The sequence below is a fragment of the Bombina bombina genome, chromosome 6 (genome assembly GCF_027579735.1).
Source record: "Bombina bombina isolate aBomBom1 chromosome 6, aBomBom1.pri, whole genome shotgun sequence".
Lineage (NCBI taxonomy): Eukaryota > Metazoa > Chordata > Amphibia > Anura > Bombinatoridae > Bombina > Bombina bombina.
The window spans coordinates 1,064,001,952-1,064,023,250 of NC_069504.1; the positions used below are offsets into that span (position 1 = coordinate 1,064,001,952).

A 21,299-nucleotide genomic window follows, 5' to 3' on the forward strand; every position below is an offset into this window, starting at 1 on the left:
GATAACGTAGGTGGCGGCGCTTTGCGGTCGGAAGATTAGGGGTTAATTATTTTAAGTAGCTGGCGGCGACGTTGTGGGGGGCAGGTTAGGGGTTAATAAATGTAATACAGGGGTCGGCGGGGTTAGGGGCAGCAGATTAGGGGTACATAAGTATAACGTAGGTGGCGGTCGGCAGATTAGGGGTTAAAAATTTTAATCGAGTGGCGGCGATGTGGGGGGAGCTCGGTTTAGGGGTACATAGGTAGTTTATGGGTGTTAGTGTACTTTAGGGTACAGTAGTTAAGAGCTTTATAAACCGGCGTTAGCCAGAAAGCTCTTAACTCCTGCTATTTTCAGGCGGCTGGAGTTTTGTCGTTAGAGCTCTAACGCTCACTTCAGAAACGACTCTAAATACCAGCGTTAGAAAGATCCCATTGAAAAGATAGGCTACGCAAATGGCGTAGGGGGATCTGCGGTATGGAAAAGTCGCGGCTGAAAAGTGAGCGTTAGACCCTTTAATCACTGACTCCAAATACCAGCGGGCGCCCAAAACCAGCGTTAGGAGCCTCTAACGCTGGTTTTGACGGCTACCGCCGAACTCCAAATCTAGGCCATAGCCTTCCTAATAGATTTAGAAACAAATTCTTTTATATTAACAGGAACATCCTGAGTATTAGATGTTGAGGGAACAGCAACAGGTAATGGTATATTACTAATGGAAATACTATCTGCATTAGCAAGCTTATCATGACATTCATCAAAAACTACAGCCGGAGGAACAGTTACCACAAGTTTACAACAAATGCACTTAACTTTGGTAGAACCAGCATCAGGCAGCGTCTTTCCAGAAGTAGATTCTGATCCAGGGTCAATCTGAGACATCTTGCAATATGTAATAGAAAAAACAACATATAAAGCAAAATTATCAAATTCCTTAAATGACAGTTTCAGGAATGGGAAAGAATGCCAATGAACAAGCCTCTAGCAACCAGAAGCAATGAAAAATGAGACTGAAATAATGTGAAAAAAAGGTGGAGACAAGAATGACGCCCACATTTTTTAGCGCCAAAAAAGACGCCCACATTATTGGCGCCTTAAAATTTTTGGCGCCAAGAATGACGCCACATCCGGTAACGCCGACATTTTAGGCGCAAAACGTCAAAAAAATTACGCAATTATGAACAACTTCCGGCGTCAAGTATGACGCCGGAAATGACAAAAAAAAATTTTTGCGCCAAAAAAGTCCGCGCCAAGAATGACGCAATAAATTGAAGCATTTTCAGCCCCCGCAAGCCTAACAGCCCACAGGGAAAAAAGTAAATTTGAAAACAATTTTTAAGGTAAAAAAAAAATGATTATTTATATGCATTATCTCAAATAAAGAAACTGACTTGTCTGAAATAAGGAATATTGATCATCCTGAATCAAGGCAAATATAAGTTTATAGACATATATTTAGAACTTTATATATAAAGTGCCCAACCATAGCTTAGAGTGTCACAAAAAATAAGACTTACTTACCCCAGGACACTCATCTACATATAGTAGATAGCCAAACCAGTACTGAAACAAGAATCAGTAGAGGTAATGGTATATAAGAGTATATCGTCGATCTGAAAAGGGAGGTAAGAGATGAATCTCTACGACCGATAACAGAGAACCTATGAAATAGATCCCGTAGAAGGAGACCATTGAATTCAAATAGGCAATACTCTCTTCACATCCCTCTGAAATTCACTGCACTCTGAGAGGAAAACCGGGCTCCAGTCTGCTGCGAAGCGCATATCAACGTAGAATCTAGCACAAACTTACTTCACCACCTCCACGGGAGGCAAAGTTTGTAAAAATGAATTGTGGGTGTGGTGAGGGGTGTATTTATAGGCATTTTGAGGTTTGGGAAACTTTGCCCCTCCTGGTAGGAATGTATATCCTATACGTCACTAGCTCATGGACTCGTGCTAATTACATGAAAGAAAGACCCTTTACCACCCGTGGTATCAGAAATAATTTCCACCAGACTGGGTCCAAATAAGGCCTTACCCTTGTAAGTAATCACCAAAAGCTTGGACTTAGATGAAACATCCGCTGACAAAGACTTCAGCCACAAGGCTCTACGCACTAGTACCAAGAAACCAGATATCTTGGCTCCCAACTTAATAACCTGCAATGAAGTATCCATAATAAAGGAATTAGCTAACTTAAGAGCCTTAATTCTGTCTTGGATCTCCTCTTAAGGGAGTCTCTACCTGAAGAGATTCGGACAATGCATTGAACCAATAGGCTGCAGCACTTGTCACAGTGGCAATACACACTGCAGGTTGCCATTGGAGATCCTGAGGAAACATAATTTATGCTTACCTGATAAATTCCTTTCTCCTGTAGTGTAGTCAGTCCACGGGTCATCCATTACTTATGGGATTATGTCTCCTCCCTAACAGGAAGTGCAAGAGGATCACCCAAGCAGAGCTGCTATATAGCTCCTCCCCTCTACGTCATACCCAGTCATTCGACCGAAAACCAAACGAGAAAGGAGAAACTATAGGGTGCAGTGGTGACTGGAGTATAATTTAAAATTTAGACCTGCCATAAAAACAGGGCGGGCCGTGGACTGACTACACTACAGGAGAAAGGAATTTATCAGGTAAGCATAAATTATGTTTTCTCCTGTTAAGTGTAGTCAGTCCACGGGTCATCCATTACTTATGGGATACCAATACCAAAGCTAAAAGTACACGGATGACGGGAGGGACAGGCAGGCTCTTTACACGGAAGGAACCACTGCCTGAAGAACCTTTCTCCCAAAAACAGCCTCCGAAGAAGCAAAAGTGTCAAATTTGTAAAATTTCGAAAAGGTGTGAAGTGAAGACCAAGTTGCAGCCTTGCAAATCTGTTCAACAGAGGCCTCATTTTTAAAGGCCCAGGTGGAAGCCACAGCTCTAGTAGAATGAGCTGTAATCCTTTCAGGAGGCTGCTGTCCAGCAGTCTCATAGGCTAATCGTATTATGCTACGAAGCCAAAAAGAGAGAGAGGTAGCCGAAGCTTTGTGACCTCTCCTCTGTCCAGAATAAACGACAAACAGGGAAGAAGTTTGGCGAAAATCTTTAGTTGCCTGCAAATAAAATTTCAGAGCACGGACGACGTCCAGATTGTGCAGAAGTCGTTCCTTCTTTGAAGAAGGGTTAGGGCACAATGATGGAACAACAATCTCTTGATTGATATTCCTGTTAGTGACTACCTTAGGTAAGAACCCAGGTTTAGTACGCAGAACTACCTTGTCTGAAAGAAAAATCAGGTAAGGAGAATCACAATGTAAGGCCGATAACTCAGAGACTCTTCGAGCCGAGGAAATAGCCATCAAAAACAGAACTTTCCAAGATAACAGCTTGATATCAATGGAATGAAGGGGTTCAAACGGAACACCCTGTAAAACGTTAAGAACTAAATTTAAGCTCCACGGCGGAGCAACAGCTTTAAACACAGGCTTAATCCTGGCCAAAGCCTGACAAAAAACCTGAACGTCTGGAACTTCTGACAGACGTTTGTGTAAAAGGATGGACAGAGCTGAGATCTGTCCCTTTAAAGAACTAGCAGATAAACCCTTTTCTAAACCTTCTTGTAGAAAAGACAATATCCTAGGAATCCTAACCTTACTCCATGAGTAACTCTTGGATTCGCACCAATGCAAGTATTTACGCCATATTTTATGGTAAATTTTCCTGGTAACAGGTTTCCTAGCCTGTATTAAGGTATCAATCACTGACTCAGAGAATCCACGCTTAGATAGAATCAAGCATTCAATCTCCATGCAGTCAGTCTCAGAGAAACTAGATTTGGATGTTTGAAAGGCCCCTGAATCAGAAGGTCCTGTCTCAGAGGCAGAGACCATGGTGGACAGGACGACATGTCCACTAGATCTGCATACCAGGTCCTGCGTGGCCACGCAGGTGCTATTAGAATCACCGATGCTCTCTCCTGTTTGATTCTGGCAATCAATCGAGGAAGCATCGGGAAGGGTGGAAACACATAAGCCATGTTGAAGACCCAAGGTGCTGTCAGAGCATCTATAAGCACCGCTCCCGGGTCCCTGGACCTGGATCCGTACCAAGGAAGTTTGGCGTTCTGGCGAGACGCCATGAGATCCAGATCTGGTTTGCCCCAACGCCGAAGCAGTTGGGCAAATACCTCCGGATGAAGTTCCCACTCCCCCGGATGAAAAGTCTGGCGACTTAGGAAATCCGCCTCCCAGTTCTCCACTCCTGGGATGAGGATCGCTGATAGATGGCAAGAGTGAGACTCTGCCCAGCGAATTATCTATGAGACTTCCATCATCGCTAGGGAACTCCTTGTCCCTCCCTGATGGTTGATGTAAGCCACAGTCGTGATGTTGTCCGACTGGAACCTGATGAACCTCAGAGTTGCTAACTGAGGCCAAGCCAGAAGATCATTGAAAACCGCTCTTAATTCCAGAATGTTTATTGGAAGGAGTTTCTCCTCCTGAGTCCATGATCCCTGGCTGGCGTCTGTTGTTACTATCGTCCAATTTGGCCTGTTGAAGGGCATCCCCATGGACAGATGTGGCCGAGAAAGCCACCATAGAAGAGAATCTCTGGTCTCTTGATCCAGATTCAGCATAGGGGACAAATCTGAGTAATCCCCATTCCACTGACCTAGCATGCATAATTGCAGTGGTCTGAGATGCAGGCGTGCAAAAGGAACTATGTCCATTGCCGCTACCATTAAGCCGATTACCTCCATGCATTGAGCCACTGACGGGCGTTGAATGGAATGAAGGACACGGCAAGCGTTTTGAAGTTTCGTTGACCTGGTCTCTGTCAGGTAAATTTTCATTTCTACAGAATCTATAAGAGTCCCCAAGAAGGGAACTCTTGTGAGTGGCAATAGAGAACTCTTTTCTACGTTCACCTTCCACCCATGCGACCTTAGAAATGCCAGAACTAACTCTGTATGAGACTTGGCAGTTTGGAAACTTGACGCTTGTATCAGAATGTCGTCTAGGTACAGAGCTACCGATATTCCTTGCGGTCTTAGTACCGCCAGAAGAGAGCCCAGAACCTTTGTAAAGATTCTTGGAGCTGTAGCTAACCCGAAGGGAAGAGCTACAAACTGGTAATGCCTGTTTAGGAAGGCAAACCTTAGGTACCGATAATGATATTTGTGAATCGGTATGTGAAGGTAGGCATCTTTTAAATCCACTGTGGTCATGTACTGACCCTTTTGGATCATAGGTAAGATTGTCCGAATAGTTTCCATTTTGAACGATGGAACTCTTAGGAATTTGTTTAGTATCTTTAAATCCAAGATTGGTCTGAAGGTTCCCTCTTTTTTGGGAACCACAAACAGATTTGAGTAAAACCCTTGTCCTTGTTCCGACCGTGGGACCGGATGGATCACTCCCATTATTAAAAGGTCTTGTACACAGCGTAGAAACGCTTCTTTCTTTATCTGGTTTGCTGACAACCTTGAAAGATTAAATCTCCCTTTTGGAGGAGAAGCTTTGAAGTCCAGAAGATATCTCTGAGATATGATCTCTAACGCCCAGGGATCCTGGACATCTCTTGCCCAAGCCTGGGCGAAGAGAGAAAGTCTGCCCCCCACTAGATCCGTTTGCGGATCGGGGGCCCTCACTTCATGCTGTCTTAGGGGCGGCAGCAGGCTTTCTGGCCTGCTTGCCCTTGTTCCAGGACTGGTTAGGTTTCCAGCCCTGTCTGTACCGAGCAACAGTTCCTTCCTGTTTTGGAGCGGAGGAAGTTGATGCTGCTCCTGCCTTGAAGTTACGAAAGGCATGAAAATTAGACTGTTTAGCCCTTGGTCTGGCTCTGTCTTGAGGCAGGGCATGGCCCTTACCTCCAGTAATGTCAGCGATAATCTCTTTCAAACCGGGCCCGAATAATGTTTGCCCTTTGAAAGGTATGTTAAGCAATTTAGATTTAGAAGTCACATCGGCTGACCAGGATTTAAGCCACAGCGCTCTGCGCGCTTGAATGGCGAATCCGGAGTTCTTAGCCGTAAGCTTAGTTAAGTGTACTACGGCATCAGAAATAAATGAATTAGCTAGCTTAAGGACTCTAAGCTTGTCTATAATTTCATCCAATAGAACTGAGCTAATGGTCTCTTCCAGAGACTCAAACCAGAATGCCGCCGCAGCCGTGACAGGCGCAATGCATGCAAGGGGTTGTAATATAAAACCTTGTTGAGTAAACATTTTCTTAAGGTAACCCTCTAACTTTTTATCCATTGGATCTGAAAAAGCACAGCTATCCTCCACCGGGATAGTGGTGCGCTTAGCCAGAGTAGAAACTGCTCCCTCCACCTTAGGGACCGTCTGCCATAAGTCCCGTGTGGTGGCGTCTATTGGAAACATTTTTCTAAATATAGGAGGGGGGGAAAAGGGCACCCCGGGCCTATCCCACTCCTTGGTAATAATCTCTGTAAGCCTCTTAGGTATAGGAAAAACGTCAGTACACACCGGTACCGCATAGTATCTATCCAGCCTACATAATTTCTCTGGAATTGCAACCGTGTTACAATCATTCAGAGCCGCTAATACCTCCCCTAGTAATACACGGAGGTTCTCAAGCTTAAACTTAAAATTTGAAATGTCTGAGTCCAGTTTATTTGGATCAGATCCGTCACCCACAGAATGAAGCTCTCCGTCTTCATGTTCTGCCAATTGTGACGCAGTATCAGACATGGCTCTAATATTATCAGCGTACTCTATTCTCACCCCAGAGTGGTCGCGTTTACCCCTAAGTTCTGGCAATTTAGATAATACTTCAGTCATAACATTAGCCATGTCTTGCAAAGTGATTTGTAAGGGCCGCCCTGATGTACTTCGCGCCACAATATCATGCACCTCCTGAGCGGGAGACGCAGGTACTGACACGTGAGGAGAGTTAGTCGGCATAACTTCCCCCTCGTTGTCTGGTGAAATTTTCTTTACATGTACAGATTGGCTTTTATTCAAAGTAGCATCAATGCAATTAGTACACAAATTTCTATTGGGCTCCACATTGGCCTTTAAACATATTGCACAAAGAGAATCCCCTGTGTCAGACATGTTTAAACAAACTAGCAATTAGACTAGCAAGCTTGGAAAAATACTTTTCAAATAAGTTTACAAGCAATATAAAAAACGATACTGTGCCTTTAAGAAGCACACAGAAAATTGTCACAGTTGAAATAACAATGAAGCAATTAGTTATAGCAACCAAATTTTCACAGTAAATGCATAAAATTAGCAAAGGATTGCACCCACCATCAAATGGATGATTAACCCCTTAGTAACCCAAAAACGGATAACAATTTAAAATAAACGTTATTATCACAGTCAAAGCACAATCTCACAGGTCTGCTGTGAGTGATTACCTCCCTCAAAACAAGTTTTGGAGACCCCTGGGCTCTGTAGAGACGTCCTGGATCGTGGAGGAGGAAATAGGAAGACTATGACTGAATTTTTACTGCGCAATAAAGCGCCAAAATAGGCCCCTCCCACTCATAATACAACAGTGGGGAAGCTCAGTAAACTGATTTTATTCAAAAATAAACGACAGCCAAGTGGAAAAATAATGGCCATAAAGTTTTATCACCAAGTACCTCAGAGAAAAACGATTAACATGCCAGTAAACGTTTTAAATGTAAAATTAAGAAATGTTATTAAAAAGCCTGCTGCTAGTCGCTTTCACTGCAGTAGAGGCTTAAATATAAGTTAGATGTATACAGTATTTTCTTAGTGAAGTTCCATTCCCTAGAAATACCTCAGTGTAAACATACATACATATCAGCCTGATACCAGTCGCTATTACTGCATTTAAGGCTGTACTTACATTACATTGGTATCAGCAGTATTTTCTCAGTCAATTCCATTCCTTAGAAAATAATATACTGCAACATACCTCCTTGCAGGTGAACCCTGCCCGCTGTCCCCTGTTCTGAAGTACCTCACTCCTCAGAATGGCCGAGAAACAGCAAGTGGATCTTAGTTACGACCGCTAAGATCATATACAAACTCAGGTAGATTCTTCTTTTAATACTGCCTGAGAAAAAACAACACACTCCGGTGCTGTTTAAAATAACAAACTTTTGATTGAAGAAATAAAAACTAAGTATAACAACCACAGTCCTCTCACACGTCCTATCTATTAGTTAGGTGCAAGAGAATGACTGGGTATGACGTAGAGGGGAGGAGCTATATAGCAGCTCTGCTTGGGTGATCCTCTTGCACTTCCTGTTAGGGAGGAGACATAATCCCATAAGTAATGGATGACCCGTGGACTGACTACACTTAACAGGAGAAACATACATCTTTTTCAAATAAGCCTCCAGTTCTCTTAGCCATTCATGTGCAATAATTTCCGTTTCTGGTCCGACACGAGAAACACCTCCACTGAGCAGAGGCGTATTTAGGTTTTGTGCTACCCTAGGCACTCAAAATTCTGCTGCCCCCCCACCCCCTCCCCCCTAGGTTTTAGGCAATGTTTCTGCCACAATATTTTTTGGTCAGGGTATTGTGACTTTTTTTGGGAAATTTTTACCAGGACTTTTGTGTGTGTCTATATATATATATATATATATATATATATATATATATATATATATATATATATATATATATATATATATATATATATATATATAGTTTCTAGCAAAAATAAATACTTTATACCAACTGATCTGCACAGTAGGGCTGACACATTGTTTTGAAGAAAATAAGGGGAGGAGAGTAAAGGAATCAAATTCAAAATAAAAAGTTTCAAAGGAAATTAAAAGTTAAAATGACAGAAAAAGAACTTTAATTTTACAGTTTGAATTTTACCACAAAATGCTTTGTACAATAGCAGTCAGATTAGGTTCCCCTCGGCTATTAACTAGTAATAAATCACTGGCAGCTGCAATTTACACTCTCTGGCTCTGCTCAGTGAACTTAACCCTAAAAGCTCTGCACGTTGTTTTATGTGCAGAGCTTGTAGGATTAAGTTACCGTAGCAGGGAGAATGTAAATTGCAGCTGCCAGTGTCTCTGCAGCACTTGATTTATTAGAAGCAGGCAGGCTGGATAAGAACAGGCACACGGGGAGGGGAATTTAAAAAAAACAACAACTGCACAGCAGTTAAATGACGGTGGATGGTGTAATGTTCTACAGGCAGGAGACAGTTGGGAATTAGTTGACCCTAGCAGGGAGCTGGTGTGAAGCAAGTCCTTAAGGACAGAATTAGTTTTAGCAAAATTGGAGGCAGTTGGGTTACAGCTGATCTAAGCGGGTTGAGAGGGAGTAGCAGGACAGGAGTGATGCAAGTTATGCCCTATTGGGCTGTAGCAAGGAAGTAATTAAAAGGAGTGTGTCACTTCTCAGAAAACAGCAGCAATTTAAAAGCCTCCTTCTGTGCTACTGAGGGTATTGCTGGGACTGGCTCCCAGTGTAAATAGTAGGTCTGTCTGTCCTGGCATTTAAACTGACTGCTTTAGTTGGTGAGTGATTGCGGGTGGCTCCTTCACTGAGTGCAGTGTGTGCTGATTACTGGAGTGTAATGCAGAGCTGCACGGCCACGTTATAAGCTTCTTACCTGCTTCAAGTCAGACTGTCAGACAAGCTCTTCCACTTCATGACTGACTCTCTGTATCCACGGAAGGAGCACTCGCCGGCCGCCGCTCATATCCCCAGCCCTCTACAGTACTGCACAAACAGTGCATATTTCAGCGCGCACCTGCCCCGCCCCCCAATAAAGTTCCAGATCCCGGCTAAAAAAAACACCTTTTTTAATGTAAAATAAAAAATAATACGCCTGTCAAAATTAAAAAAAAAATGTTTTAAAAACCTGCTGACCACATTTAGTGCAGCTGCAGCGGCCAAGTGCCGCCCCCCAAGATCTGCCGCTCTAGGCACAGGCCTTGTTGGCCTATGTGTTAATACGCCCCTGCCACTGAGTAAGGAACATCAAAGTATTTATTAAGTTTGCTAGATTTCCTAGGGTTGACAACGACAGAGGTATCAGAGTCGTCCAGGGTAGCCAAAACCTCCTTTAACAAGACACAGAGGTTTTCAAGCTTAAATCTTAAGGATACAACTTCAGCATCAGATGAAGATACCTTGGCGACAATTTCTGCTTGCAAATAAACTCCAGGAGATTGAGAGGAACCGCAGGGCACTGCATGTGACACCATTAAGGCTTGCTTGGGGCGGTTGAGGAGAAAGCTGTGACAAAGCCTGAACAGCATCATCCTGAGAGACATTTGGCTCAGACACAAAAAGTTTATCTTTATTTTTTTAAGTTCTCTCTATGCTAAAGGAACACAATTGCATTGGTGGCAACACTTGACTATCCAAGCAAAGGATACATCTGTCCATAGTAGTAGGATCCTTATCCATTATTTAGGAAAAACTTATAAATCCAAAAAAATAAATAAAAATGTTTTATTCAGAAAACGATGTGCTTGCACACACAAACAGCTAAGTACTCAATGATATTAAATTTGTATGACACTAACTTTAGTCAAAAATAATTTTTTTTAGATCAGGTTGATTTCTGTCTGCTGCCTCAGAGCAGGCGGACAAGTTATGGAGCAGCGATCTTTAGACCACTGCTTCATAACTTCTGTTTCCGGTGAGCCTCCATACGGAGCTTGATAAATTGGCCCCTTCGACTTAGAGTGCGACTGCTTTTTCTCTTGCGTCTGCACAAACTAACCCGGAACAGCCAGGGATCATGTGCCGGCTTCTGAGAAGTTGCGCCACTAGTGTAAAGGTGCGCTTCCAAAATGAAACCATTTCCTGTAGCACAATTAACCCCTCATTAAAGAGCCAAGTTCCTAAGACCGGAACAAAGGAATTAATGTGTCTGATATCAGCTAAAATAAAGTTAACCCTTAATCAAAGAGTGTAACTCCTTGTCTCTCACACATGTTAAAGTGCCTACTACTGCCAAAATGAAACCTTTCCACAGGGTTCTAGCCCCACAATTCTTGCAGACTTAAGGTTAACCCCCTCAGTTCCAGTCTCCTCCCAAAAGACAAAAAAAGGCACTTACCTGTATCTAGCTGTCCAGCAGGAGGATAGCCTACCCGGTATGATCATAAGAAAACAAAAGAAAAGATCACTCAGTTATCTATATAAATAACTATACTAGTCTTAAAAAGAGCATAAACAGATTTGCAAAGGCTTATAAAAAATTAAATTCAATATGTGAAAAAAAGTGGTATTGTATTATAATATTTCACAATTGTCGATTGTAGAAAAGCAGGTATCTGTATAAAAACACTCGTCTTTTGTATTTATTATCCACTGTCGGAAAGGCAAAGTCTCCTATGTTACAGGTTTGTTATATTAAGGATAAGTAGATGGTTATCAGTATTGTAAGTGTTTAGGATTTAAATTTTGCTCTTTGCTGGAACTGTAGTGGTATAATGGGAGTTAAATACCCTTAGTTAAATGTCCTTGTTTGTAGCTTGTAATTAAATGTACTTATGAGAAGGCAAAGTATCGCTAATATGCCACTCGAAAAAGGCAAAGTGTAGCAAGTTGGATTATTGACCGGTCAATGTGGCATAGTCTCTGTGTGGGTAATTGTTTCTTACCAGACTTCTGATGTGGTCAGTCTTTTCTTGTTCAGTTGCATTACCTGACAGACTAGGCAGCCGTTAGCGTCCACCATGCTTGATTCTCTGTAGTGGGTATTCGGCGTCTTCACTATCTGTGCTGACGTATTGGGGTCATCTGACTGCATCAACCAATCAGAAAGTCAGGAGGTCGTAGTGGTTCCAAATTTAAACATGGAGAGATATCTTCAATTACAAATAATGAAGTTCCATATATCTCTGAAATCTCTTGTTCCTTTAGGTAGCAAGTCACTTCAACGTGTTTCGGCAAAGGTCTGCCTTTATCAAGTACTGCATAGGTGTGGCCACACCCTGATCTATTATTATATTGTTTTTTACATGTTTTCCAAAATGCACTATATGTGTTATAAATACATTGATTAAATATGTTATACTTATTTCTACCTCCCAAACAATTTATCTGGGTATTTTATTTGATTTTAGATATAATAGATTCCTATTTTGATGCACACTACTATCCCCTGAAGCTCCTCACAGAGCGCCACTCAATATCTTTTTTCACATAACCTATTCCCCTAACCGTGCCAGAGAGATCACAATATATTTCTTTTGAGTTGGCTTAGAGGATAAGATAAGGGTCCAGATTACCGTTTTATAATTTTAGCCTACCTAGTATGAGAGGAAGCCACTCCTCACAGAGACCTGTAGAAAAAAGAAAGAACAAAGTAAACCTACTCTGACTTTCTATTTAAGGGCAGCAACAATGTTAGGAAAACACAGCAAGGCCAACCTCACAAGTTCCTATCTGCTTTAAAGCCACCACTACTCTACTGAATATACCCAGAACACCGGAAAGATCAGAGCAAACCTACTCGGGCTTTCAAAATAATAAAATCTTGCTTGTAGTGAAGAAATCCAATTTTCTTCAGACACCAAAAACTTCACCTCCTCTATTGACAGAGGCAAAGAGAATGACTGGGGTTTGTGGGAAGGAGAGTGATACTTTGACTTTGGTGCTCTTTGCCCCCTGCTGCTGGCCGGGAGTGATATTCCCAACAGTAATTGAGGACGCCGTGGACTCACCATATCTTAGGAAAAACAGCCTTTCTTCAATGTACAAACAGCAGATAGTGATTACCTTCCTCTGAGTTTGCTCACATTGTCTGGAGCAAGATATCGTGGTCTTCTGCGAACCTCCCTCTGTGTCCCAAACGTAAGGTTTCTCTGCATCATATCTAATCAGGAAAAAAGGCAAACCATTACTTAAAGCGACATTAAAGTCAATCCATATATGCAAAGTATATATCAGTGGTTAGGCACTGATATTTTTATATAAAATATATAATTATGTGTACTGAAAGACCTTGGCAAAATACTTTAATCGTTTATTTTGATCCCTTTTCATGTAATTTAACTGTGGAAAATGTTGAATTTTCTAATCCTCCGAATTGAAAATGCAACTTGCTGACTTATTAGGGTTAACTGTGCTACATATTGTTTCCTTATTGTGTTTAACTGATAACAACTGCAAAACAATGTACTTTATACTAACATTATGATTGTGGTTAGCCTTGTGGTCTGCAGACTAAAGCCCAGATTGACTACTCCAAATAAGGCAAATGGTGGGTTTGGTTGGCTATTGAAATAACAATTGCAGTAAAAAGGATGTTAATTTGTTTTTAAATGTTAAGACTTGGCTGGTATCATAGTGGTATGTCATTCTACAGTGGTTCCCAAAGAGGGCGGTACTGCCTTCTAGGGGAGAGGTGTGATTACTGAGGGGGGCACTAATAGGCATTAGAGGTGGAAGGGGGGTACTGGGATTACAATAGGGCGCTAGTAGGAAAGGAGTGGAAGAGGAAGCTAGTGGGCCCCTCCAAGTATAACTATTGTAATTAGCAAGGATTACTAACATTAAATGCACAGTTTAGAATCATTGGGCGCGATCAAATATATACGGCACAGGTTTCGGCGCAAGCGTGGGAACCTGCGCTGCCCGTAATTTGACCTTGCACATCGGGGTATTACATAAACCCCGCCGGCAGTTCATAAAGTGCCGTAAGTCGGATAAACTAGCGATGTCCAGAAATGAGCGTAAATACAAATTTCTGGAATCGCCAGTGACTTACGGCACTTTAGAAACTGCCGGCGCCTAAGAAAAGTAAAGAAAATAACAAATCTCCCGTAAAAGTCTAACACACCTCCCAAAAATAAGCCCGACACATAAAACCCCTATATCCGCAATCCCCCCTCTAATTCCCCCCTCTCATTACTAATATTAAATGTATTAACCCCTGGACCAACAACCCCCCACAACGTAATATGCCTATTTAAACTATTAACCCCTATATCCACCATCAAACCCACACCGCAAGTAATAACTCAATTATTAACCCCTAAACCGCCATTGCCCACAATGCAATTAACCTATTCAAGTATTAACCCCTAAACCGCCATAGCCCACATAGCCTATTAAATGTATTAACCCCTAATCTGCCGCCGCCAACGTCGCCACCACTATAATAAAGTTATTAACCCCTAAACCTAAGTCTAACCCTAACACCCCCCTAACTTAAATATTATTTAAAGAAATCTAAATAAATTTACTATTATTAACTCAATTATTCCTATTTAAAACTAAATACTTACCTATAAAATAAAGCCTAAGATAGCTACAATATAATTAATAATTACATTGTAGCTATTTTAGGATTTATTTTTATTTTACAGACAACTTTGTATTTATTTTAACTAGGTAGAATAGTTATTAAATAGTTATTAACTATTTAATAGCTACCTAGTTAAAATAAAGACAAATTTACCTGTAAAATAAATCCTAACCTAAGTTACAATTACACCTAACACTACACTATCATTAAATAAATTAAATTAATTAACTACAATTAGCTAAAATTAAATACGATTAAATAAAATAAACTAAAGTAAACCCCCCCACTAAAAACAGAAAATAAAAAAATTACAAGAAGTTTAAACTAATTACACCTAATCTAAGCCCCCTAATAAAATAAAAAAGGCCCCCAAAATAATAAAATTCCCTACCCTATACAAAATTACAAATAGCCCTTAAAAGGGCTTTTTGCGGGGCATTGCCCCAAAGTAATCTGCTCTTTTACCTGTAAAAAAAGAAATATAACCCCCCAACATTAAAACCCACCACCAACACACCCAAACCTACTCTAAAACCCACTCAATCCCCCTTAATAAAACCTAACACTAACCCCTTGAAGATCACCCTACCTTGAGCTGTCTTCACCCAGCCAGGCAGAAGTCTTCATCTGATCCGGGCAGAAGTCTTCATCGAATCTGGGCAGAAGAGGTCCTCCAACCGGACAGAAGTCTTCATCCAAGCGGCATCTTCTATCTTCTTCCATCCGACGAGGAGCGGCTCCATCTTGAAGACATCCGACGCGGAGCATCCTCTTCGTTCGACGTCCAACTGAAGAATGAAGGTTCCTTTAAATGACATCATCCAAGATGGCATCCCTTCAATTCCGATTGGCTGATAGAATTCTATTAGCCAATCGGAATTAAGGCAGGAAAAATCCTATTGACTGATGCAATCAGCCAATCGGATTGAGCTCGCATTCTATTGGCTGATTGGAACAGCCAATAGAATGCGAGGTCAATCCTATTGGCTGATTGGATCAGCCAATCGGATTGAACTTCAATCCGATTGGCTGATTGCATCAGCCAATAGGATTTTTCCTACCTTAATTCCGATTGGCTGATAGAATTCTATCAGCCAATCGGAATTGAAGGGACGCCATCTTGGATGACGTCATTTAAAGGAACCTTCATTCTTCAGTTGGACGTCGAACGAAGAGGATGCCCCGCGTCAGATGTCTTCAAGATGGAGCCGCTCCTCGTCGGATTGAAGAAGATTGAAGGTGCCGCTTGGATGAAGACTTCTGCCCGGCTGGAGGACCTCTTCTGCCCGGATTCGATGAAGACCTCTGCCCGGATCGGATGAAGACTTCTGCCCGGCTGGGTGAACATGGCTCAAGGTAGGGTTCTCTTCAAGGGGTTAGTGTTAGGTTTTATTAAGGGGGGATTGGGTGGGTTTTAGAGTAGGGTTGGGTGTGTGGGTGGTGGGTTTTAATGTTGGGGGGGTTGTATTTCTTTTTTTACAGGTAAAAGAGCTGATTACTTTGGGGCAATGCCCCGCAAAAAGCCCTTTTAAGGGCTATTTGTAATTTAGTATAGGGTAGGGAATTTTATTATTTTGGGGGGCTTTTTTATTTTATTAGGGGGCTTAGATTAGGTGTCATTAGTTTAAACTTCTTGTAATTTTTTTTATTTTCTGTAATTTAGTGGGGTTTTTTTGTACTTTATTTTATTTAATTGTATTTAATTTTAGCTAATTGTAGTTAATTAATTTAATTTATTTAATGATAGTGTAGTGTTAGGTGTAATTATAACTTAGGTTAGGATTTATTTTACAGGTAAATTTTAAAAAGGTAGCTATTAAATAGTTAATAACTATTTAATAACTATTCTACCTAGTTAAAATAAATACAAAGTTGCCTGTAAAATAAAAATAAATCCTAAAATAGCTACAATGTAATTATTAATTATATTGTAGCTATCTTAGGGTTTATTTTATAGGTAAGTATTTAGTTTTAAATAGGAATAATTGAGTTAATAATAGTAAATTTATTTATATTTATTTAAATAATATTTAAGTTAGGGGGGTTAGGGTTAGACTTAGGTTTAGGGGTTAATAACTTTATTATAGTGGCGGCGACGTTGGCGGCGGCAGATTAGGGGTTAATACATTTAATAGGCTATGTGGGCTATGGAGGTTTAGGGGTTAATACTTGAATAGGTTTTTTGCGTTGTGGGCTATGGCGGATTAAGGGTTAATAGTTTTAAGAGGTAGTTTGCGATGTTGGTTTTGGCGGATTAAGGGGTTAATAATTTAGTTATTACTTGCGGTGTGGGTTTGATGGCGGATATAGGGGTTAATACACTTTATTAGTTATTGCAGTGGGGGATTGCGGTTGACAGGTAGATAGACATTGCGCATGCGTTAGGTGTTAGTTGATTTTTGCAGGCATTTTAGGGAGTTACAGTACTTCCTTACTCAGCGCAAGGCTTGCTACGGCTGCCTTTTATGGCTAGGTAAAAATGGAGTAAGATTTCTCCATTTTTGCCATGGAAGTCCTTGCGCTGGATAGTGGATACCGATTTGCGACGCGGTTCTATGTTAACCTATGGCAGTAATAATTGCGGGCGACGGGTGAAATATATGCGGGTAACTTATATGCTATGACGTATATGTAATACCAAAATTGCGTAAAATCTGGCGGCGGGGGATTTTGCGGGCGACGCGGCATATGTAATGGAGGCCATCATGTAGTAGCAGGAAACACAGCAAGAGCTGTTGTGCTTATTTTATTTTTTTAAATAATTTTTATTGAGGTATTCAGAACATACAAAAACAAAATTGGACAGTAATCATGGCAACACACCTATAGGAATACAACCAGACTCATACATATAATACATAGGCATGTCTTAGGAACCTTGAACAACAGTAGATTCTCTTCAGGAGAATATGCATAAGGCCATGTATGATACCTCTTTTTAAGTATAGACAAGTTAGCTTGGACCAGTCAAAAATAACTTAATAAATATGGATTCTGAGACCTGGTTTTTGTAAAAAGGTGTTGAACCAGAGCATGTAGGTCCTTGAGAGTCCACAATTTTGACTAAAGTTACTATAGGCTTGTGTAAAGCCTCAAATTGCGAGAGAGAAAAAAAAAAAAATAGTTAAGTAAATTACTAAAACCTACTAGCAAGTGCAAAGAAATATAACATCACTGGTTTCAGCAAACATATTCCGGCAGTTATACAAAAAATATAGCATCATTGGTCTCAGCAAGCTAATACATCTGTCACAGTACAGCAATAAACTGCGCAGCTGGATTATTTGGGGAACAACCCTATACATATATGCAGAAACAATGGCACATCAATATACATAGACACCATTGGTGTCAGAAAACATGCTAATCTATCAAGGAACAGTAGTAAAAATAAAAAAATAAAAAACACCCCTCAAATCAATTGTATAGAAAATGGGAGAATATTAACATATGATCTGTACAGCACCCCAGAGAGCTTATAGTGAAATATACTCACAACTTGTTATCAGTGGCTATATTGTGGGCTAACGATTCACCCAACCAAATGTGGACTAGTGCATAAACATACATCAACTGAGAAGAAAGCAACATAAAACCCTTTGTGGTACGGCCACAATTATAGTTTAGTTAAAGGCCTATAAAGGAAAATACTTAGGTAACAGTACTGAGATTCTCGTGTGGAATACAACAATACAATCCCATGTACAACCACAGGGATCCTCACACATGTCGCCGATATAGGATGATACATTTATAAACTAGGGAAATCATGCATACTATAATAATCTATTGTTGCCAACATTAACCCCTTAACTCATCCCACACATGGGTTATACATAGGAGGGCCTCTAGAGTTTGTTAAAAATAAGGCACATATTCATTTTTTATTTGTCCCTTTAGTCCGCACAAAAGTTACCCGTTACTATGTATAGCGACATAAGGGAATCCCAAACTGTCACTATTGTAGAGCTTCAAACTCCACCAATGTCAGTCCTGAGCTTTAGCCAACTCCAACTCTGTAAACCTGCAGCGGCTGCTGCAGACCACGTCCCAGCAAGGCTTGTAGGAATTCTACCGTGAGCGGTCTAGGCACTGAAGATTCGGTCCCTCCTCTCCAAGCCGTCATGCCCTCCAAAGGCTGCAAGAGGGAGGACATCATCCGCAGCCCTGTCACGGAAACAATAGGAGCTTCATCTTCCAGTGAGACAGCCAGAGCGACTCCCTCCACAGGGACAGGTAAGTAGCTCCGCTGACCGCACCCAACTGTAAGGCGCCGAGGTGATTCCATAAGGCCACAGTCTGTCCCGATACCCCTAGGTATCCCTAGTTCACACTTCTCTGATGCCCAGGAAGGAAAAGGACCTTCAGGTATATGTTGTGTTCGCCTTCTAGTCTCCTCAAACCTCAGACTATGCGTTGGGGTATTCTGCGGTTTACTTTGCAGCGCTACACTACGCTCTGTTGAATTAATTGCTAGGGAAAGTGCGGACTGTTGCGCAGCTAGATTGTCAATTCTTTGGCAGATCAGCTCCTCCCGCCTCTCCATCAGGCCTTTAATAAAAGAGTAGAGTTCCTCCATGATAATTTATTGAAGGTGGGTGTTTATTTAACTGCTGTTGACAGGTTGACAAGTGTCAAATTTATATGCGATGCATAAGGAGATTTGGAAAGTATTTCCACGTACCCGGTTCCCCGGGGGGGGTGCTGTAAGATTCCCTCTGTGAAGGCCGCCAAGAATCAACCACAGCGATCCGGTCTGAGAGTCTCTGAAGTTACACAATATAGGTATTACTTTAGCCAGCACACTCTTTTCTTTCAAATGATGCTCTTTCCTATGTTGGATGGCTTCAAAATATTGTAATTACATGGCGGAATGTAGTTCAGTTTACCAGAGCTCTCAGTTTTGCGGCCATCTTCAGCCTAAGCCCGGACACGCCCCCCCTGTTGTGCTTATTTGAGTAGCTTTGTACACAGTCTTCAGAAATAAACTGGTGGTGCACTACATAACACATAACACTGGAAATTAAAATACATTTTCTATAAAGTTGATTTATTAGTGCAGTAGTACAACCACTGTTCCATCTAAACTGTGCTCTTGTGTGCAACCACAGCAACTTTTTATGGATTGCTCAGCTAAAGTTTTAGTGCATCCTGAGGCGGATGTTGCAAATAGTGGCAATACATATAATATTTTATACTTTTTTAAGATTAGTTTGATTTAATTTTAAATGAACTTTCATTGTACCTGTGCGCATTATTAATCTGTAAAATGCACAGGCTTCTGTGGAGAGTGAGAAGGAGCCGCGCAGTTGTATGCGCTGTTAGTGTTACTTCTGCTCTTGTCTTTTGACAGTGTGCTGAGCTGTCTTCTTCCCTCCACCAATCCTCAGGGTGGTTTTTAGGTGAACCTGGCAGCTGCCAGGGGCCAGCCCAGGAGTGGAACTACTACAGAACGGTGGTGCTGAATCTTCAGTAGTCTCAGACAGCACTGCTTCTATAAACAGCCTGGCTGACAAGAGGTCTTTCCCCACAGTTCCCTTATCTTTTTCCCTTGTGCAGAGCAGTTGGGCAGCACAATGCGCACTGCTAATTTTCAGACAGAAAAGAAATTTAGCTACGGTATATTTGCAATATTTAAACAACTAATATAAAACATTAAAAAATACATATGCATAATATTCTCATCTTTGCTTAGAATACGTCATTCTGTCCAGTATTTATTTAGGGGTAGATTTAACAAGCAGCGGATGCTGCTTTCTACGCTTGTAGTTTTCAGGAAAATATAAGTTAAGAAGCAGCGGTCGCAAAACCAGTGCCCCTTAACTTGTCTGCCACAACTGCAATCATCCCGATCCGATACAATCTGGATGATTGACACCCCCAGCTAGCGGACAATTGCCCGCAAACGTGCAGGGAGCGGCATTGCACAAGCATTTCACAATGTGAATCATGTCCGCCCAGCATATGATAAACTGACCCCTAAATGTCCATTTAAAGAAATTACACCAATATAAGAGGACAGTGGGTTAGATTTACTATTAGCCTTTCCGGTTACTATGCTTTTCTATTCACAGAAACTCTGCAAGAAATAATGGATTAGCTGAAAGTAAATGTACCCCCCTGATAGTGCCTATTGTACAAAATACTGACACAACAATTAGCATGTACACATTACTGAACTACTAAAAGTGTTTGAAATAAATCATAGTGATGATTATTAAGAAAAAAAACACAGGACTGGTTATTTCTTTTCTAAATAATTTTGCTAATTGGTACCCACAAATTACACAAGGTTATTTATGTTGATTGTAAGAAAGAAATAGCCCCCTCTAAAGTGCATTAGCGTACAAAAAAAATACAAGTGCTGTGCTTATTTGTTCCTGCCCGCACGCTAACTGCGTTTAAGTTAAAATATTAGTGCAGTCGGAATTGTGTGTGTATTACAAGTTGAAAGTAAAAAGGTGAAAGACTCAGGCTCACTCACGGTAGGACTTCGTATATCGTGACCGCGCTAACTCACCCCCCCTTATAGACTTCTATGGAGCGCGCTACAACAAAAAAAATATTAGTTATCGCTCTCTCGCTAACCAGACACTGCTCTAGATCAACTGCACTAAAGCTAAAAGTGCATTAGATATACTTCACATTCCTATGTTCTTCACTAAGAAGAAATCGTTCTTTTTTTTTTAAATAGATATTTCTCTATATATCTGATTTATTTATTGTTTTTTTTTTTTTTTTTTTTTTTTTTTTTAAATTTCCTTTATTGTTGTAAATAAAACATAGGTACATAACAGAAAGTGACAAAGCATTACAATTAAGAACACAATATATCTCAATATGGTGGGTACATGAATATGACATTGATCTTAACAGATAGAAAAACTGCAAGTGATACCGTGAATCAGTTACTCACATTGATGCTAGATAATCTTCCCATATAAACTTTAAGTTATTGTAAAACTCCAATTGTTGTGTTTGTGTATAATGGTATTTTTCCAGGGTTAAGATCTGCGTAATGTGGCTCTGCCACTCATTAATCGTGGGGATTCTCAGACTTTTCCATAGTCGTGGTATTAG

At 40.9% G+C, this 21,299-nt stretch overlaps 1 protein-coding gene across 2 annotated transcripts in view; it reads right to left on the bottom strand.

Moving 5' to 3' along the window:
* The window catches only part of LOC128664168 (uncharacterized), a 310,587-nt gene that overhangs the window by 74,860 nt on the left and 214,428 nt on the right, over positions 1–21,299 (bottom strand). For both annotated transcript variants that reach the window (XM_053718929.1, XM_053718928.1), the window contains one exon: positions 12,689–12,785. In XM_053718929.1, the coding sequence (XP_053574904.1) occupies positions 12,689–12,785 (97 nt within the window). The remainder of the gene's footprint in view (positions 1–12,688; positions 12,786–21,299) is intronic.